This window comes from Trichechus manatus, unplaced genomic scaffold (assembly GCF_000243295.1).
Source record: "Trichechus manatus latirostris isolate Lorelei unplaced genomic scaffold, TriManLat1.0 scaffold00031, whole genome shotgun sequence".
Classification (NCBI taxonomy): domain Eukaryota; kingdom Metazoa; phylum Chordata; class Mammalia; order Sirenia; family Trichechidae; genus Trichechus; species Trichechus manatus.
This window is the reverse complement of record NW_004443967.1, coordinates 4,547,502-4,563,716: the sequence shown is the minus strand read 5'-3', so window position 1 is coordinate 4,563,716 and position 16,215 is coordinate 4,547,502. Positions and strand designations below refer to the sequence as shown.

At 36.2% G+C, this 16,215-nt stretch overlaps 1 protein-coding gene across 6 annotated transcripts in view; it reads right to left on the bottom strand.

The window, feature by feature from the left end:
- Nucleotides 1–16,215, bottom strand: part of NHLRC2 (NHL repeat containing 2) — a 50,999-nt gene that overhangs the window by 14,449 nt on the left and 20,335 nt on the right. For all 6 annotated transcript variants that reach the window (XR_002823805.1, XR_002823806.1, XM_023729957.1 and 3 more), the window contains exons 4-8: nt 13,711–13,832; nt 11,238–11,367; nt 4,084–4,183; nt 1,028–1,259; nt 337–459 (exon numbers count right to left, since the gene is read on the bottom strand). Coding sequence is in view for 4 of the 6 variants with exons in the window: in XM_023729957.1 (XP_023585725.1) it covers nt 337–459; nt 1,028–1,259; nt 4,084–4,183; nt 11,238–11,367; nt 13,711–13,832 (707 nt within the window). In the remaining 2 variants the exon portion in view is untranslated. The remainder of the gene's footprint in view (nt 1–336; nt 460–1,027; nt 1,260–4,083; nt 4,184–11,237; nt 11,368–13,710; nt 13,833–16,215) is intronic.

The window sequence follows — 16,215 nt, the reverse complement described above, 5'->3', positions numbered from 1 at the left end:
ACGTGCTCAATTGTTAGTTAACATTTCATTTCCCTGTTATTAGCCTTCTTCTTACTTAGCGAATATGTTATTAAGCAGCTTTGACGGGCTGAAATTCCCAACTATTGCCTATCGCCACTGGGAATTTGTTTTTTTCCCCAGTTCAGAGTACCATCATCACCTCTGTGCTATGGAAGGACCCAGAAAAGAACAGAATAAGCTTGTATACAGTTGTCAAAGACTGTTAATCCTCTCTAAATTCTAGAGTGGCAGTTGTAGGAGGCTCCCACAGATCTTTCAGCATTTTAAATACCACCCATGAAAAACCGGGTGTTATATAATTCTGTCAAGACTCACCTTGTGATTGTAGGAGTCTGCCACATAAAGTAAACTCTTTTTCTTGTCCCAAGTAACTCCAAGTGGGTGCTGAAGCTTTGCATTGATTCCTACTCCATCAACATCACCAAAGGCAAATAAATTCTTTTATTTTTTATTTTTTAAAAGAAAGAAACAACATTTATTAGAATTTTTACAGTGCTTTGTTAAGGTATAAAGGGAAACTTTAAATTGTTGTATATGCTATTTAAGTTAAGGGAGAAGGGTCGATTCTCATACCCATAGGGCTGGGGACTTGAATCAAAAGACTAGAAAAAAATGATAGAATTTTAAACTTGTATTAAGCTGTAATGCTTACTAGTTTTATTCGCAATAGTCACACATCTGGTCAGGAACACATCAAGTCTGCTAGTCTGGTGCTTTTTCCACTCCACTGACAAATATCTGAATTATATTTTTCTTTTCTCTCCAGTAATATTTTATCCTTCCTTTCTCCCTGAAGCATTAACACATGTAGCCAAGTAGAATCAATTTACTTTTCTTAGATGGTTTTATTACTGTGTTTCTATATATTCACATTTCCTTTGGTCTGACTTCCATTTTAATTTGTAAGGTCAAGAGCTCTCTCTCCTAAATTTTTATTAATTCTCCACATTTCAGGAGACTGAGCTTGCTGAGTGTCTGGGCAAACCGTGTAAGTGATTTTCATTACCATGGGGTCTCTTTCTCCTCCTACGAGGTGCTTCACTGCTCCATCTTTTAGCGAGACGGTTCTCACTGTACTGCTCTCACTATCTGCTACGAACAGGCAGCTCCAGGGTTCTTCAGAAGCCAGAGAAAGACCTGAAGGTTGGGCAAAACCTGCCTTGTGAGGATAGGCATTGTTTCGATTCTCTTCATTCCCACTTCCAGCAAATCGAACGCAGGTGTCTTTTTTTAACTCACTACAAAAAGACAAGTTCATAGATAGAGTCAATACTGGTATACTGTATCCAATTTAGTTACACTGTACAAGTCAGCTTTAACTGTAGCTTTTTTTTTTTTCTTAATCATTAACTTATTTATCCACTGGGTGGGCCCTACTTTTCTTTGATGTACACAAAACTAAACCATTCTCAAAGGCCAGACAGAAAATCTCCAACAGGGTCAGAATTATAAGATGAGAATAATGGTCAGATCACCACTGGGATAGTTTTTTTTTTCCCTCCAAATGGTCAGATGTAAGTATAGCTTGATCTCACCTTAATTTCTTGAATTTTTCTTGGCTTCATGCAATATTAGGTTCTGAAAGAGAATTTAGAGCTTATCTAGTTCTTGATAGTTTAAAGTTTAAATTTCCATTAACAATTTTTTTTGGTTTGTTTTATTCCATATAAGTAAAGACTAGCAAAAGGAATTTAAAAATTCATTTTGCAAGAGCCGAGTCAGGCATTACTCATTTTAAGAAAATGATACAGGATTATGCTGCTCCAACTAAATGATTGTATATATCAATTTCTTATCTATACTAGGGAAATTTCTGTCTAACGGACTGCTGCAATAATTCTTTTTGTAATGCATAGGAAGTTTTATACCTTGGTTTCTTTTAAAAAATAGTTTACACCAAAGGGATTGCAAGGAAGATATGGTAGTGTCTCGTGTTGAGGGAAGGGAAGAAGCTGACTTAGGATGTCATGTAATGAGAGCTTGTATGTATATCATTTCCAAATAGGGCACAGCATGCAAATGACCATCAATCACGTATTGGTTAATATATTCCCAATGCTAAATTAGGTAGGGGGTGGAGGATGGGGGCAAAGGGCAGAGAAATGTTTAAAATATGCCCAATTACTAAAGGAACTTATAAAAGTAATCTACACGGAGAAATGTGTATAATAACTAATCCAGAAAACAAATAAATTAAAAGGTAATTACTATGAGAAATTTTAACACTTAAAAAAAAAGATTTCCCTTCATTAACTAAGAGGTAGAAAGAATGGGAAGAAACAGTAACTTCTAAAATATTAGGAGTCATTACCACCTGAAGATCAATAATAAATAAAGATAAAGCATCCTTAAAATTATGATGCAGGTCAATGTGATCTGACTGATTAGATTTCTAATATGAATGAAGGGGTCGACTCTACTTATTAGCAAATTGAGGCAGTTCTTCACCATGTATGTCCAAAACAGACAGCACAGAGGACAGCATCTTCTGACCACCCATCACTTCTGTTTTGCTGTTTATAATAATGCCTCACATAGAATGTTATTGGTGATCTCACTGTTTGGGCTACTATCATATCTTGCTTGGATAGTAGCAACAGTCTCCTGACTGATAGCTCTGTCTCTAGTCTGATCCCACTCTGAATACCACCAGTGTTCTTTCAAAAACACAAATCTAATCATATCACTTCCCAGCTTAAAACCTTTCTATAAAGGCTTGTAGAAAAAATGTCTAAACCTCTTAGGACTCACAAGGCCCTATGTAAGCTGACTTCAACTGACATCACAGGTGTCATCTCTTGCCTGGAAAATCTCCACCTCTTCCTTTCTAACTCCTACTCCTCTACCAAGTCTCAGTTTAGTAGCCTTTTCCAGGAAGCCTCCCTTAAACCTCAAATCTTATTGATACTAGATATTCCTCTTATTTATATAAGGGGCAATTTCAATTGAAAGGACTACTGCAGTGATCCCTTTAACACGTAACACCTATACTTCCCACCTATTCTTAAACTGTTTGGTGATCTGATTCTTCTTGAGAACAGCAGTCACATCTTTCCATTTTAATCTTAACGTAACGAACATATTATATAATTCCTACTGCCTAGCATAGCACCTAGCATATAGTATGTTTAATAAATACTTGTTAAATAAACGACTAAATGTTGCAAAACATCATATAAATGTTTCAAAGCAACACACACACACTATTTGGATTATCTGATACATGGATTATCTATACAACTGCTCCTTTCTACCAATGAAGGTGACTGAGATGACCAGCACTTATTTTCTACGGTGATTTGACAGCCTTTATGGTCATGACTTGCATTCATTTTTATTCAACAAACCTTTACTGAGCTCCACTATGCTGTGCTAGGAACAGGGGACACAAAAATGGATTAAGACAAGCTCCTTTCCTATAAGAGGCTATCTAGTAGGAAAAAAGAGTTATGTAAACAAATAACTGCAACCCAGGAGAGAGACAGCAAGAGACAGAGAGAGCACCAGAGAGACGGTGAGGTCACAGAGAAAAGTATCGTCAGTTCTACATAACGTTTTCACATAACAGCCTGGTCTCTGGAACCTAATCATGTCGATAAGTGAGGAGTGGGTGCATTTCCAGTTCTCTTTCTGGATGCTCAGTAGCTTGCTCTTCCTAGGCCCCTTGAAGTTAGGTGTGGCCATGATATTTGCTTTGGCTGATGAAATGTAAGAAGTGACACGTTACTTCTGAGTAGACGCTTTAAGAGCCACTCTTTCCTCTTTCTCTCTGCCAGGATGACTGACAAAGCTCCAGATGGTGGCTGCTTCATCAGCCTACACGGCAGAGTAGTGCCCTCCAGCAAACCTATGTGAGTGAGCTAGGAATAAACTTCGTTGTTTTAAGCCACCGAGCACCTGGGCTGCTCGGTATGGCCTATCCTGACTAGCACAGTGGGTGTTGCTAGGACACTGACTTTGGGAAAGGGAATTCTGTGAACTCCAAGTAGTGAAGTAATGCTTTGTGGTTAAAGTACAAGATGAAGACCTTTCATTAACCCAAAGACAGATGTTGCCACTTACTTTTTCTTTGGTAGTTTGCCAGAGTCCAACAGGAGTGCCCATATCTGATGAGTCCCTGCCATGGCGATCCACAGAATGTCATTTCTTTGAACCTCTGAACCTTTACCAAAATAAACAGTAGTTACTAGAAACATATCTGGTAAATACAAAAACTCAAACTGTTTCAGAAATTTAAAATTTGAGAAGGCAGCAATGTGTTTATAAATCATCTAACGGGAAAATAAAAATATTAGCAATGCTCTAAGTTGTTTTTGGAATTTTCCATTCTCCTTGTGAAAAATTTACTTCATTAGACTTGTAATTCATGTGTAAGGATTTCAAGGCAAAAGCGTCAGGTAATAAAGTATGAGCATTTAGTTGGTCTTTTTCTGTTTACTTATTTTCTCTATAAGCCTTGAACAATGAGAAAAAGCACAGGAGCCAGGTGTTTGGGATTCTATGTGATGATGATTCTATATGCTGATATGTGATGATGATAGTAATAATGATAACCACCCAGAACACTTCCTATGCATAAGGCACTGAGCTAAGCACTATACATGGATTATTTTCCTTAAATAACAACCTTAAGAAGTTTTATAATAATCATCTCCATTTTATAGATAAAGAAACAAATTCAAAGAGGTTAAATGATTTGCTAACATTCACACAACTAGTAAGTAGGCGACAGATCTGGGCTGTGAATCCATCCACGAATTTAACTCCAGATTATTAGTATTCTGATTGGAATGAAAGAACTACAGAAGCGAGCTCGTGCTCTTCTGCCCAATTCTCTGTTGGCCCCTTCTGTTCTTCCTCCCTCTGTCTCTGCCCCATGGACTTAGCTCTGGCATCAAGTACTTAAGTGTATTTTCAGGTGTATTCAGAAATCACGATGATCGAATCAAAGTAATCATAGCTTCCTACTCTAGGATGTGTAGCCCGGTTCACCCCCTCTGTCCTTCCCTCCCCATGCTGCATCAAGTTGGCTCTGACTCATGGTGATCTTATGTGTAACAGAACAAAACGCTGCCCAGTCCTGTGCCATATTCATGATCACTGGTATGCTGAAGTCCACTGTGGTGGTGGCTATCCATCCCACTGAGGCTTTCCCTCCTTTTCAGTGGACCATATTATAGAGGTCCTTTAAACACCAGACTAAGAAGTTTGGGTGTTGTTCTCCAAGACAGTAGGAGCTATGGAGGCTTTTTAAAAGGTAAGTAATCTCACCAGAATCAAGCTTAAGGCAGTTGAGAAAAAAAAGAAAAAAAGATTATCAGACTTCTGTTGTCATGAAACATGAACCATTTTTTATCAGTGTGGTCAGATCAGCTAGGACTGACTCTTGAACAATCTGGAGACTCTGTAATTGGGAGGAGTCCCTGGGTCAGTGTGCTCAGCTACTAAGTGAAAGGTTGGAAGTTTGAGTCAGGGCTTTGAACCAGTTCATTCTGGTTCTGCCCCTGTTGATAATCTGCATTTCCATTACAGATATACTGAATCAGAATCTACATTTTAACAAGATCTGTAAGAATCACCCAGAGATCTTGTTAAAATGTAAACTCTGATTCAGTATATCTGGGGTAGAAATACAAATTCTCAGCAGGGGGCCAAATCAGAATAAACCAGTTTGAAGCCCTGGTTCGAGTCCACACAGAGGTGCCTCAGAAGAAAGGCCTAATGATCTACTTCTGAAAAATGTGCCCCTGAAAAACCGACAGAGCACAGTTCTATTCTGACACACAGAGGTTCACTATAAAGGTCAGCAGGAAGTGACTCAAGGGCAACTGGTTTTAACCTGACTAAAAAAATCTTATCAACACCAAGTCAATGGGATAATATAGTATAAGAATCTCCTCTCAAATTTTAGGTATAAAAATATTATAATTTCTTGCATTTAAAAAAACTAAAAATACACTAATGACATTTTATAAAATATATTCCTCCAAAAATGTCTGTATCATATCATTTTTAAAGGAGGATGATTTTAATGGTATTTCATAGCATTTATTAATGGAAGTGAGAGAAGCCTATTATCTAAGCACTTATCTAAGCACTGAAGATTACCAGGCTAGCATACTAAATAGCTGAATTTCAACCTTAAAGGTCGTGTGAGAACAGTTAAACTTCTATCTAAGGAAAATGATGATTAAAGGGCCAAGGAAGGTTAATGGGATTGGGACACATTATCCTTTCTATAAATGAATCTAAATCAGGTAAATTCTAAAGTGCACGGCAGACTGGCAGGGTTTTGACCTTTACGATAAAAAACAAAAACTAAAACAAGCAAAAAAAACCTCTCAGGTGACTGTCTGGCATATGAGAAGAATCAGCACAGACCTGACATACATTTTGGCAACATGGCAAAGTTTCTGCTGAAAAACATATGAATTTATAGCAGTTAGTAATTATTTTCAGTGCAAAATGAAGTTCTGACTACATTTAGAGTGATAATCAAAAAGAAGAATGAAAAAAGAAGAAACAATCACTTTTGTAAAAAATTACTTTGGGTTATTTATTTTTACGTCTTTATCCTGAAATGGCACAATCAGGATAAATATTCAGGTGCTATTTATAATATATACACGCATACATTCACCTATAACATGTATATTTTTAATAATCAGAAGTATTTCCAAGTCCCCTTCCCCAATCCATTCTTGATGTTGTTCATTAAACTCGGTCCCTTGTTAGGATGTATATTCAACTCTGTATTTGTCCTTGTAATTTTTCATTCCTTTTCCTTTTTTTTTTTAATGCTTATTGTTTATAGATTAATGCTTATAGCTTTTTAATTAAATATGCATACAGAGGGACACGTGTAAGTTTAAAGATAGTAACTAAACACCCATGTGCACATCACCAGTTTAAGACATCATTTGAAACCCCTGTGCATCTCTCCATGATCATATCCCTCTCCTCTTCGCAGAAAGAATCACCTGTTTAAAATCAGTGTTTTTCATGCTTCACTTTTACCATGTCTGGATGGATCGCTCAAATTTTATTTAGTCATGCATGCTACTGAATATTCTATAAAATAAATCATATTATAAATTTCTTCTGTATCCTCCTTTTTTCAGATTCCTTCTGATATTTGTCCATGCTTCTGGGTGTAGCTGTGGTCCATTCATTTGCACTGGAGAGTGGCCCATTGTACAAACATATCACAATACCTAATCTATTTTTCATATTTTCCTTGATAATTCCATATTCTCTCAAATTCCTAACTATAGTAGATTTCAGAAGTATTCTATAAAATGTGTTAAGTATTAAAAAAAAGTGCTTAAAAGAAAAACAATTTTTCTCAGCCACATTCCCCTTCAAATTCTGTTTATTTGCACATCTGTTTATGCCAGTTGTATAGTTATGTAATTTAAGTACTATACGAACCAATAGTTCATGCATGCAGAAATATGAATGCAAAAAGAAAGCTGTTTCTATGTAAACAAAGCTGTACTTTGGAAAGAATGAGTTAAAAGAAATTCATAAAAACCTAGTGGCATCAGCCCTCAGCTCCTTTCAGGTGTTTTTAAATTCTCACCACACTTTAAGGAAATCAAAACAACACATTTTTGGTGGTGCAAGAAAGACTGTCAGGGGCTCTCTTAAAGAACAGGCTTTTGTCCTACCTGAAAAGATTTGCTCAAATGTACATTTTTATGTCTTAAAAATATTTTTAGATTCTTTATGATTACCAGTTATAATAGATGATTTTCTATCTGGATTAATTATCAGGCCCAATCACTTTAATACTGTACTTATTTACTTCCATTTTTCCTTCACAAAGGATTCAGGTAGCTTACAAAGAAACAAACCCTAATGATGATAAATAAAATTTAAAGAAAACTGAAGCATAAGGTAATTAGGGGTGTAAAAGAAGGATACAACCATATTAATATAAAAAAACAAATGTTATGTTAACCATTATACTCTGCGAAAGATAAATGTGTCTCTAAGTTTCCCAGCAGCCAATATAACAATGTAAAATAATCAGTTATGATAGTCAAAATATCCAGAAGCTTAAAAACAAACCTGATGCTCAGGAAAAAGTATAGTAATCTGTAACACACAGACCAGAAAATAATTTTTACAGTAGATAATCAGAGAGGTCATTTATAATGTAGTAACTGAAACCACCAGCAAGTTCTTATAGTCAAAACAGTAACAAGTTTCATAGGGCTGTGTTTTGGCGAAGTAAATAATATGAAACACACACACACATAAATATAAATGAATGTAATATATGTTTGTGTGCTGATATATTTTTCAATGAATGACATCATGCCAGAATAGTTTAATAAAAATAATTGTAAGGAGTGCAAATATTCTATGATCCAGTTTCCCCATTCTCTGGCAATATACATTAATGCAGAATTTGATTTTAGTGTAATCTGAAGCAGTGGTTCTTAAAATTTTAGGGGGTAACATACCACTTTGAAAATTGATGAAAGCTATGCAACATTTCCCCCAATCTTAGATAGAATTTCTGGGAAGTTTATGTACCTCATAAAGCCTAACTATGAATACCTTTGGCACGTAACTCTTAGACTAGAATAGTCATTGTGATTGTAGATCCTTCATACAGTGCTTGAAAAACATTTCTTTTAGCCAGCATTCTGAAAGGCATTGAGCTGAAGTGCATTCAAGATTACTCTTCCTGCCAAACACCTGGAATGAAGATATTTTAAGTTGCAAGTTAAATGTGGAGCCATATGCTTTTAATGATCTGTTGAGCTGAGGTAGGACTCACTTCCTTCATTGAAAACTGAGGAGCTTAATAAAGACACAAGTCTCGACTAGCATGGCACTCCAGGTAGAGCCAATAGAGCCAAGATTTTCCTTGTAAAGAATTCTGGGTGCATTCTCAATACAGAGTTAAACAACCAGAAATTCCATGCCATAAAATATAACCGAAAAAACTGTAGCCTAGAAAAATTTTAAAGTCCTCTTTGGCCATTAAATAAATCCAATCCAGTAAAGTACATCTTGTCCCTAAGCAATGTAAATTCTAATATACATTAGATTGAATTATTGGTCTCAATTCTTCACTCGTCTGTAGTAATACAGTAAAACCTGTGAAAGCTGGAACCTGTGTAATGTGGAAACCTATCAGAGAAGGAAAACTCAAATATTTTCTACCAAATGGAGAGACAGAAGAGTGGCAAGACTGTACCCTGTGAAAGGTGGAAAACTTTTGAGACACAGAAAAATAAGGTAGCATCGGCGTGTTCCAGCTCTCACTGTATTATACATCCACATCCTTGCCATGGCTTCATCATTTGAGCTTGGTTATATCATTTGCTTTAATAACAGTATACAGGCTGACATGACATGAGCAAAGGCTTAAAGTGCGTGCAGCTGGGCTTACCCTCTTGTGCTCCTGCCTTCTGCCAAGAAAACACACCTCAGCTACTGGTCCAAGGAGGATGAGAAACACATGGAGCAGATCCGAACCCAACAACCAGCTTGAAGTTATGCCTAGGCTAGCTCAGCCTTGACCAGCTGAACCCCAACCCCGTATGTGAGGGAGAAAGAAAAGTTTCGGTTTGTATGAGTTTTGGTATGATTTCTCATGCAGCATTATTGTGGTTATTGCTGACAGGTACAGTAAATACAGGCTGTAAGTTGCAAAATGTAAATATCCATAACTAAATTGCTATATAGACTATCAGCTATAAAGCACTAAAGGCTTACATATTAGGGCAGAATTTTCTTTTTTCCTTGAGAGGGAGTAACAGAATACAAAAGTAACAATTCTCACCTACGCTGACTATTTTGGAGCCCTGGGGGCACAGCGGTTAAGCATTCGGCTGCTAACCAAAAGGTTGGCAGTTCGAATCCACCAGCTGCTCCTTGGAAATCCTATGGGACAGTTCTGCTCTGTCCTACAGGGTCGCTCTGAGTCAGAACTGACTCAGTGGCAGCGCGTTTGGTCTGGTTTTGGTTGACTATTTTACTGACATGTTTGAGACTGTTTTTCCATCTGTAAGATTTACGCTCAAATAGCTCAGTGGTGTACCAAAGGCAGGGTGGCAGGAGCACTGAGTCCTGGTGGGGATGGATATTTTTAACTCTAAAGTTGTTTAGAATTGCTGGTGCATGGTAATAAAGAGCCGACTGAGTTTTAATTGGTCTTATTACTGTTTTTAATTCTCTACATAGACTGTAACTGTTTATTTCATGTACCTGGGATGCACTGCTCCCACTGCCACCCTGTGCCCCCTGGTGAGCAACTGAAATAACTCATCATTATTTAGAACATAGAATTCCAAAGATGGAATTCTCAAAACATAACTTACGCAAAATACCTGAGCTAAATACATAAAGTTCAGGTAGTGCTAGAAGTTCATTAGTTTATTTTATGAATATTAAAAGCTTGATAAAAGTTAATCGGAATGAAAAAAATTAAGGTCTTTGAATTATAACCAAGTTGGCATCATAATAGAAGAATTATCTCAAATGTAAAACCATTTAACTAAGCTGGTGCTTATTCACTCTCTAAATACATTAAGACCATATAAACCACTTAGTCCCAAATTCCATTTTCAATGTATTATACTGACTTTCTTGATTCATTAACCTCGTTAAAGATCTGTAGATAATAACCACCTCAGTATTGCTGAGGGCCAAAGAAAAATAACAGCACAAATCCTCCTGCATTGTCTTTTATTCAATTAATAAAGGTAGTAAAGATCACAAAGATAAGTCTCAATTGTTACCAGTATAATTCAGTAGGGTAGTGTTTTTTTTTTTTTAATTGCTGAAAAGCAGCCATCATTTCAAAACAAATTCTACAAATTAGAGTAAATAAGGACACTGTTATATGGTATAGTTCATGAACAACTTTTGAAGTTTTGAAACTATAGTTCTTTCAAAGTAAAGATACTTAGAATTACATTAAATAGAAGTTGAGCTAAGATGAAATTCTTTAAATTACTATCTTGTATATAAAATATAATATGTAATATTATATATAGAAATATACACTCTCTGTTGGGTATATTACTGCTGTCTTTAATTTGTTTTAACAAAATTAACAAATCCCAACCCACAGGTATAAGAGTATGAAATAACAAGCAATAAAATCAATCCAAATGAATGTCCCAAGAAAACTTCTAAAATCTTACTTTTATTAAGAAAAGTTTACTTATATTTAAAAATAGAAGTTTCCATACCTGATGTTCCAAAAACTACATCCCAAGGGGAACTGATGGGCTGTTGTTCTCCTTTGGCTCCGCCGTCTTTATCTGTACCTTGAATTCCAATGCCAGCTACAGTGCTCACGATCTCAGCTTCTAGGTCAATCTACAGAAATTTAATGAATGTTTTATGCAGTGCATGCTACTTTTGCTTTTTTTCCTTTGGTATATATCTGAATATTTCCAACAGAACACATATATGTGCAACACAGTGTTTTTTAGAAAGACTATTCAACTATACGGTAGGCTTCTTGTTATTTAAATTCACACAACCCAGTCACTCTCATTACCCTGCCTATCCATTCCCCACTTGCCTCCACCAGCACTGGTGCTGATCTCATGCTAACTATAAAATACTTTAAGAGAAACTGGAAATTTGAAATTTTAAAATACTATCTAGCAAAATGCATGTTTCATAAAAGTATACATATTTCAATTATGCTTGGTATGACAAAACAACAACAGCTATAATAAGCAGCAACAATAAACTCGAGGGGAGGGTAATCCCATTTCCAAAGTTGCTACACATTATAATATTCAAAATCCTAGTTTTCAAAAAAAGAAAAAAAAATTACAAGGCATGCAAAGAAACAAAGTATGGCCCATTCACAGGGGGAAAAAATTAATAGAAATTGTCTCTGAAGAAGCCCAAATACTGAACTTACTAGACAAACACTTTAACTATTAAAATATGCTCAAAGATGTAAAGGAAATCATGTACAAAGCACTAAAAGAAACCATGAAAACATGATCCTTCTGTATGCTGTCTACAAGAGCCTTACTTTAGATCCAAAGACAAAGACATAATAATGGAAAAATACATTCCATGCAAGCAGTGACCAAAACACAGCTGGAATGGCTAAACTAGTAACAGACAAAATATACTTTAAGACAAAAATTATAATAAGACACAAGAAGGAAATTATATAACGATAAAAGGGTCAATCCATCAAGAAGCTATAATAATTATAAATATATACACACCTAACAACAGAGTCCCAAAATACATGAAGCTGACAAACTTGAAACAGACAGGTCAACAATAATAGTTAGAGATTTAACCATCCCACTTTCAGTAATGGATAGAACACCTAGACAAAAGATAACAAAATAGAAGACCTGAACAGCACTACATACTATGAGTCGGAATTGACTCGACAGCAATGGGTTTGGTTATTTATTTGTTTTATATACCGACTAGCATACCATACAACAGCAGAATACATACTCAAGTGCATATGCAACATTCTCCAGGACAGACCACATGTTAGGGCACAAAAGAAATCTCAAATGAATTTAAAAAGCATAAAATCATACAAAGTATCTTCTCCAACTACAATGGAATGAAACTAGAAATCAGTACCAGAAGGAAAACTGGAAATTATACACACACTTTTAAACAACCAACGAGTCAAAGAAATCACAGGAAAATTAGAAAATAATTTGAAATGAATGAAAATGAAAACACAACATACGAAAAATCATGGGATCCAGGGAAAGCAGTGCTTATAGGGAAGTTTATAGCTATAAATGCCTGCATTAAAAAATAAGAACGATCTCAAATCAACAGCCTAACCTTTTACCTGTCAGAACTAGAAAATGAAGAGCAAACTAAACTCAAAGTAAGTAGAAGGAAGGAAATAACAAAGATTAGGGTGGAGATAAAGGAAATAGAGACCAGAAAAAAAGAGAATTAATGAAATCAAAAGTTGGTTCTTCGAAAAGATCACTAAAATTGATAAACCTTTAGCTAGACAGACCAGGAAAAAAAGACAGAAGGCTAAAATTACTAAAATGAGACACAAAAGAGGCAACATTACTTACAGATATAAAAAGGATTTAAGAGAATACTATGAACAATTATGTGCCGACAAATTAGACAATCTAGATGAAACGGACAAATTCCTAGAAACATACAAACTACCAAAACTGACTCACACAGAAAATCTGAACAGATCTCTAACAAGTAGAGATTAAATTAGTAATTAAAAAACTTCCAACAAAACAAAGCCCAAGCCCAGATGGCTTTACTTGTGAATTCTACCAAACACTTAAAGAATTAACACCAATCCTTCTCAAATTTATCCAAAAAAATAGAAGAGGAAGAAAAACTTATAGAGACAGAAAGTAAATTAGGGGTTGCCTAGGTCTGGGAGTAGGTAGGAATGGGGATTAACTGTAATTGGGCATGAGGGTTCCTGTTGAGGAGCACTGGATGATTAGACAAAGGAGTGTGAATCAAAGGATTAAAAAAATTACAACTACAGGCTTGACACACAGAAAAACAAGATATTTATGAATAAAATTAAAGCAAATACCTCCGGAAAAAGGTGACTAAAGATGCTTTGAGATCGTGATCATTACCCTAACTTCAAACATTTAATGTAGCAAATAAATAAGTTTTTCTGATTAGAAGTACTATAACTTTTAATTTCAAATGGAAAATTACCTTTCTTATAAGGTGGTTTTCAGTATCTGCCACGTATATCACATTATTCATTATGGCTACACCCTGTGGTGAATTAAAAGTTGACTCTGAAAATGTTCCATCTTTTCTTCCAGGGTTAGGTCCTAAAAGGCAATACAAAAAATTACACATTCAAAAAGTAATCACAAAGAAAAACCAAAAACATAAGATTTGTACTCAATGCTGGGATTTTAATATAAATAATACTTCTATCTAAAAACTAAAACGTTTCTCAAGATACCTATTTTTCTCAAATGTGACTTTTACTATAATGATAGAGCTTACTGTATAATGGTTACTAGTGGACTTAAGTGTTGTTGAGTTGGTTCCAACTCAGAGAGATCCTATGGACAGAAGGAAAAACTGCCTGGTCCTGCTCCATCTTCACAATCATTGTTATGTTTGAGCCAATTGTTGCAGCCACTGTGTCAATCCATATCGTTGACGGTCTTCCTCTTTTTCATTGACCCTCTACTTTACCAAGCACAATGTCTGTCTCCAGGGACTGGTGCCTCCCGATAACATGTCCAAAGCATGTCTTGACATGCTTGCTTTCAAGGGGCACTCTGGCTGTACTTCTTCCAAGACAGAATTATTTGTTCTTCTGGCAGTCCAAGGTATATTCAGTATTCTTTGACAGCACCATAATTCAAAGGCATCAATGATTCTTTGGACTTCCTTACTCATAGTCCAGCTTTCACATGCATATGAGGCAATTGAAAGTATCATGGCTTGGGTCAGGAGCATCGCAGTCCTCAAACCAACATGTTTGCTTTTTAACAATTTAAAGAGGTCTTTTGCAGCAGATTTGCCCAGTGCAATGTCATTTGATTTCTTGATTGCTGCTTCCATGGGTGTTGATTGTGGATCCAAGTAAAACGAAATCCTTAACAATGTCAATCTTTTCTTCATTTATCATGATGTTGCATATTGGTCCAGTTGTGAGGATTTTTGTTTTCTTTATGTTTAGGTGCAATCCATACTGAAAGCTGCAGTCTTTGATCTTCATCAGTAAGTGCTTCAAGTCCTCTTTGCTTTCAGCAAGGAGGGTTGTGTCATCTGCACATTGCAGGTTGTTAATGTGTCTTCCACCAATCCCGATGCCGCATTCTTCTTCATATAGTCCAGTTTCTCAGATTATTTGCTCAGCACACAGACTAAGTATGGTGAAAGGATACAACCCTGACGCACACTTTTCTTGATTTTAAAACACAGCATTCTCGTGCTGTTCGAAGGACTGCCTCTTGGTCTATGTACAGGCTCTGCATGAGTGCAATTAAGTGTTCTGGAATTCCCATTCTTCGCAATGTTATCCATAATTTGTTATGATCCACACAGTCAAATGCCTTTGTGTAGTCAATAAAACACAGATAAGTACCTTTCTGGTATTCTCTGCTTTCAGCCAGGATCCATCTGACATCAGCCATGATATCCCTCATTCCACGTACTCTTCTGAATCTGGCTTGAATTTCTGGCAGTTCCCTATTGATTTACTACTGCAACCGCATCTGAATGATCTTTAGCAAAATGTTACCTGCGTGTGATACTAATGATATTGTTTGATAATTTCTGCATTCTACTGGATCACCTTTCTGGGGATGGAATGGGCACAAATATGGATCTCTTTCAGTTGGTTGGCCAGGTAGCTGTCTTCCGAATTTCTTGGCATAAACAAGTGAGCACCTCCAGCACTGTATCCATTTGTTGAAACATATCAATTGATACTCTATCAGTTCTTGGAGCCTTTTTCGCTAATGCCTTCAGTGTAGCTTAGACTTCTTTCTTCAATATCATTGGTTCTTGATCATATGCTAACTCCTGAAATGGCTAAATGTCGACCAATTCTTTTTGGTACAGTGACTCTGTATTCCTTCCATCTTCTTTTGATGCTTCCTGCATCATGTAATATTTTCCCCGTAGAATCCTTCAATATTGCAACTCGAGGCTTGAATTTTTTCTTCAGTTCTTTCAGCTTGAGAAATGCTGAGCGTATTCTTCCCTTTTGGTTTTCTAACTCCAGGTCCTTTCACATTTCATTATAATACTTTACTCTGCCTTCTCGAGCTGCCTTTTGAAATCTTCTGTTCAGCTCTTTTACTTCATCGTTTCTTCCTTTTGCTTTAGCTACTCTATGTTCAACAGCAAGTTTCAGAGTCTCTTCTGACATCCATTTTGATCTTTTCTGTCTTTTTAATGATCTTTTGCTTTCTTCACGTATGATGTCCTTGATGTCATTCCACAACTCATTTGGTCTTCGGTCATTAGTATTCAATGTGTCAAATCTATTCTTGAGATGGTTTCCCAATTCAGGTGGAATATACTCAAGGTTGTACTTTGGCTCTTGTGGACTTGTTCTAATTTTCTTCAACTTTAACTTGAACTTGTATATGAGCAACTGATGGTCTGTTCCACAGTCGGCCCCTGGCCTTGTTCTGACTGATGATATTGAGCTTTTCCATCATCTCTTTCCACAGATGTAGTCGATTT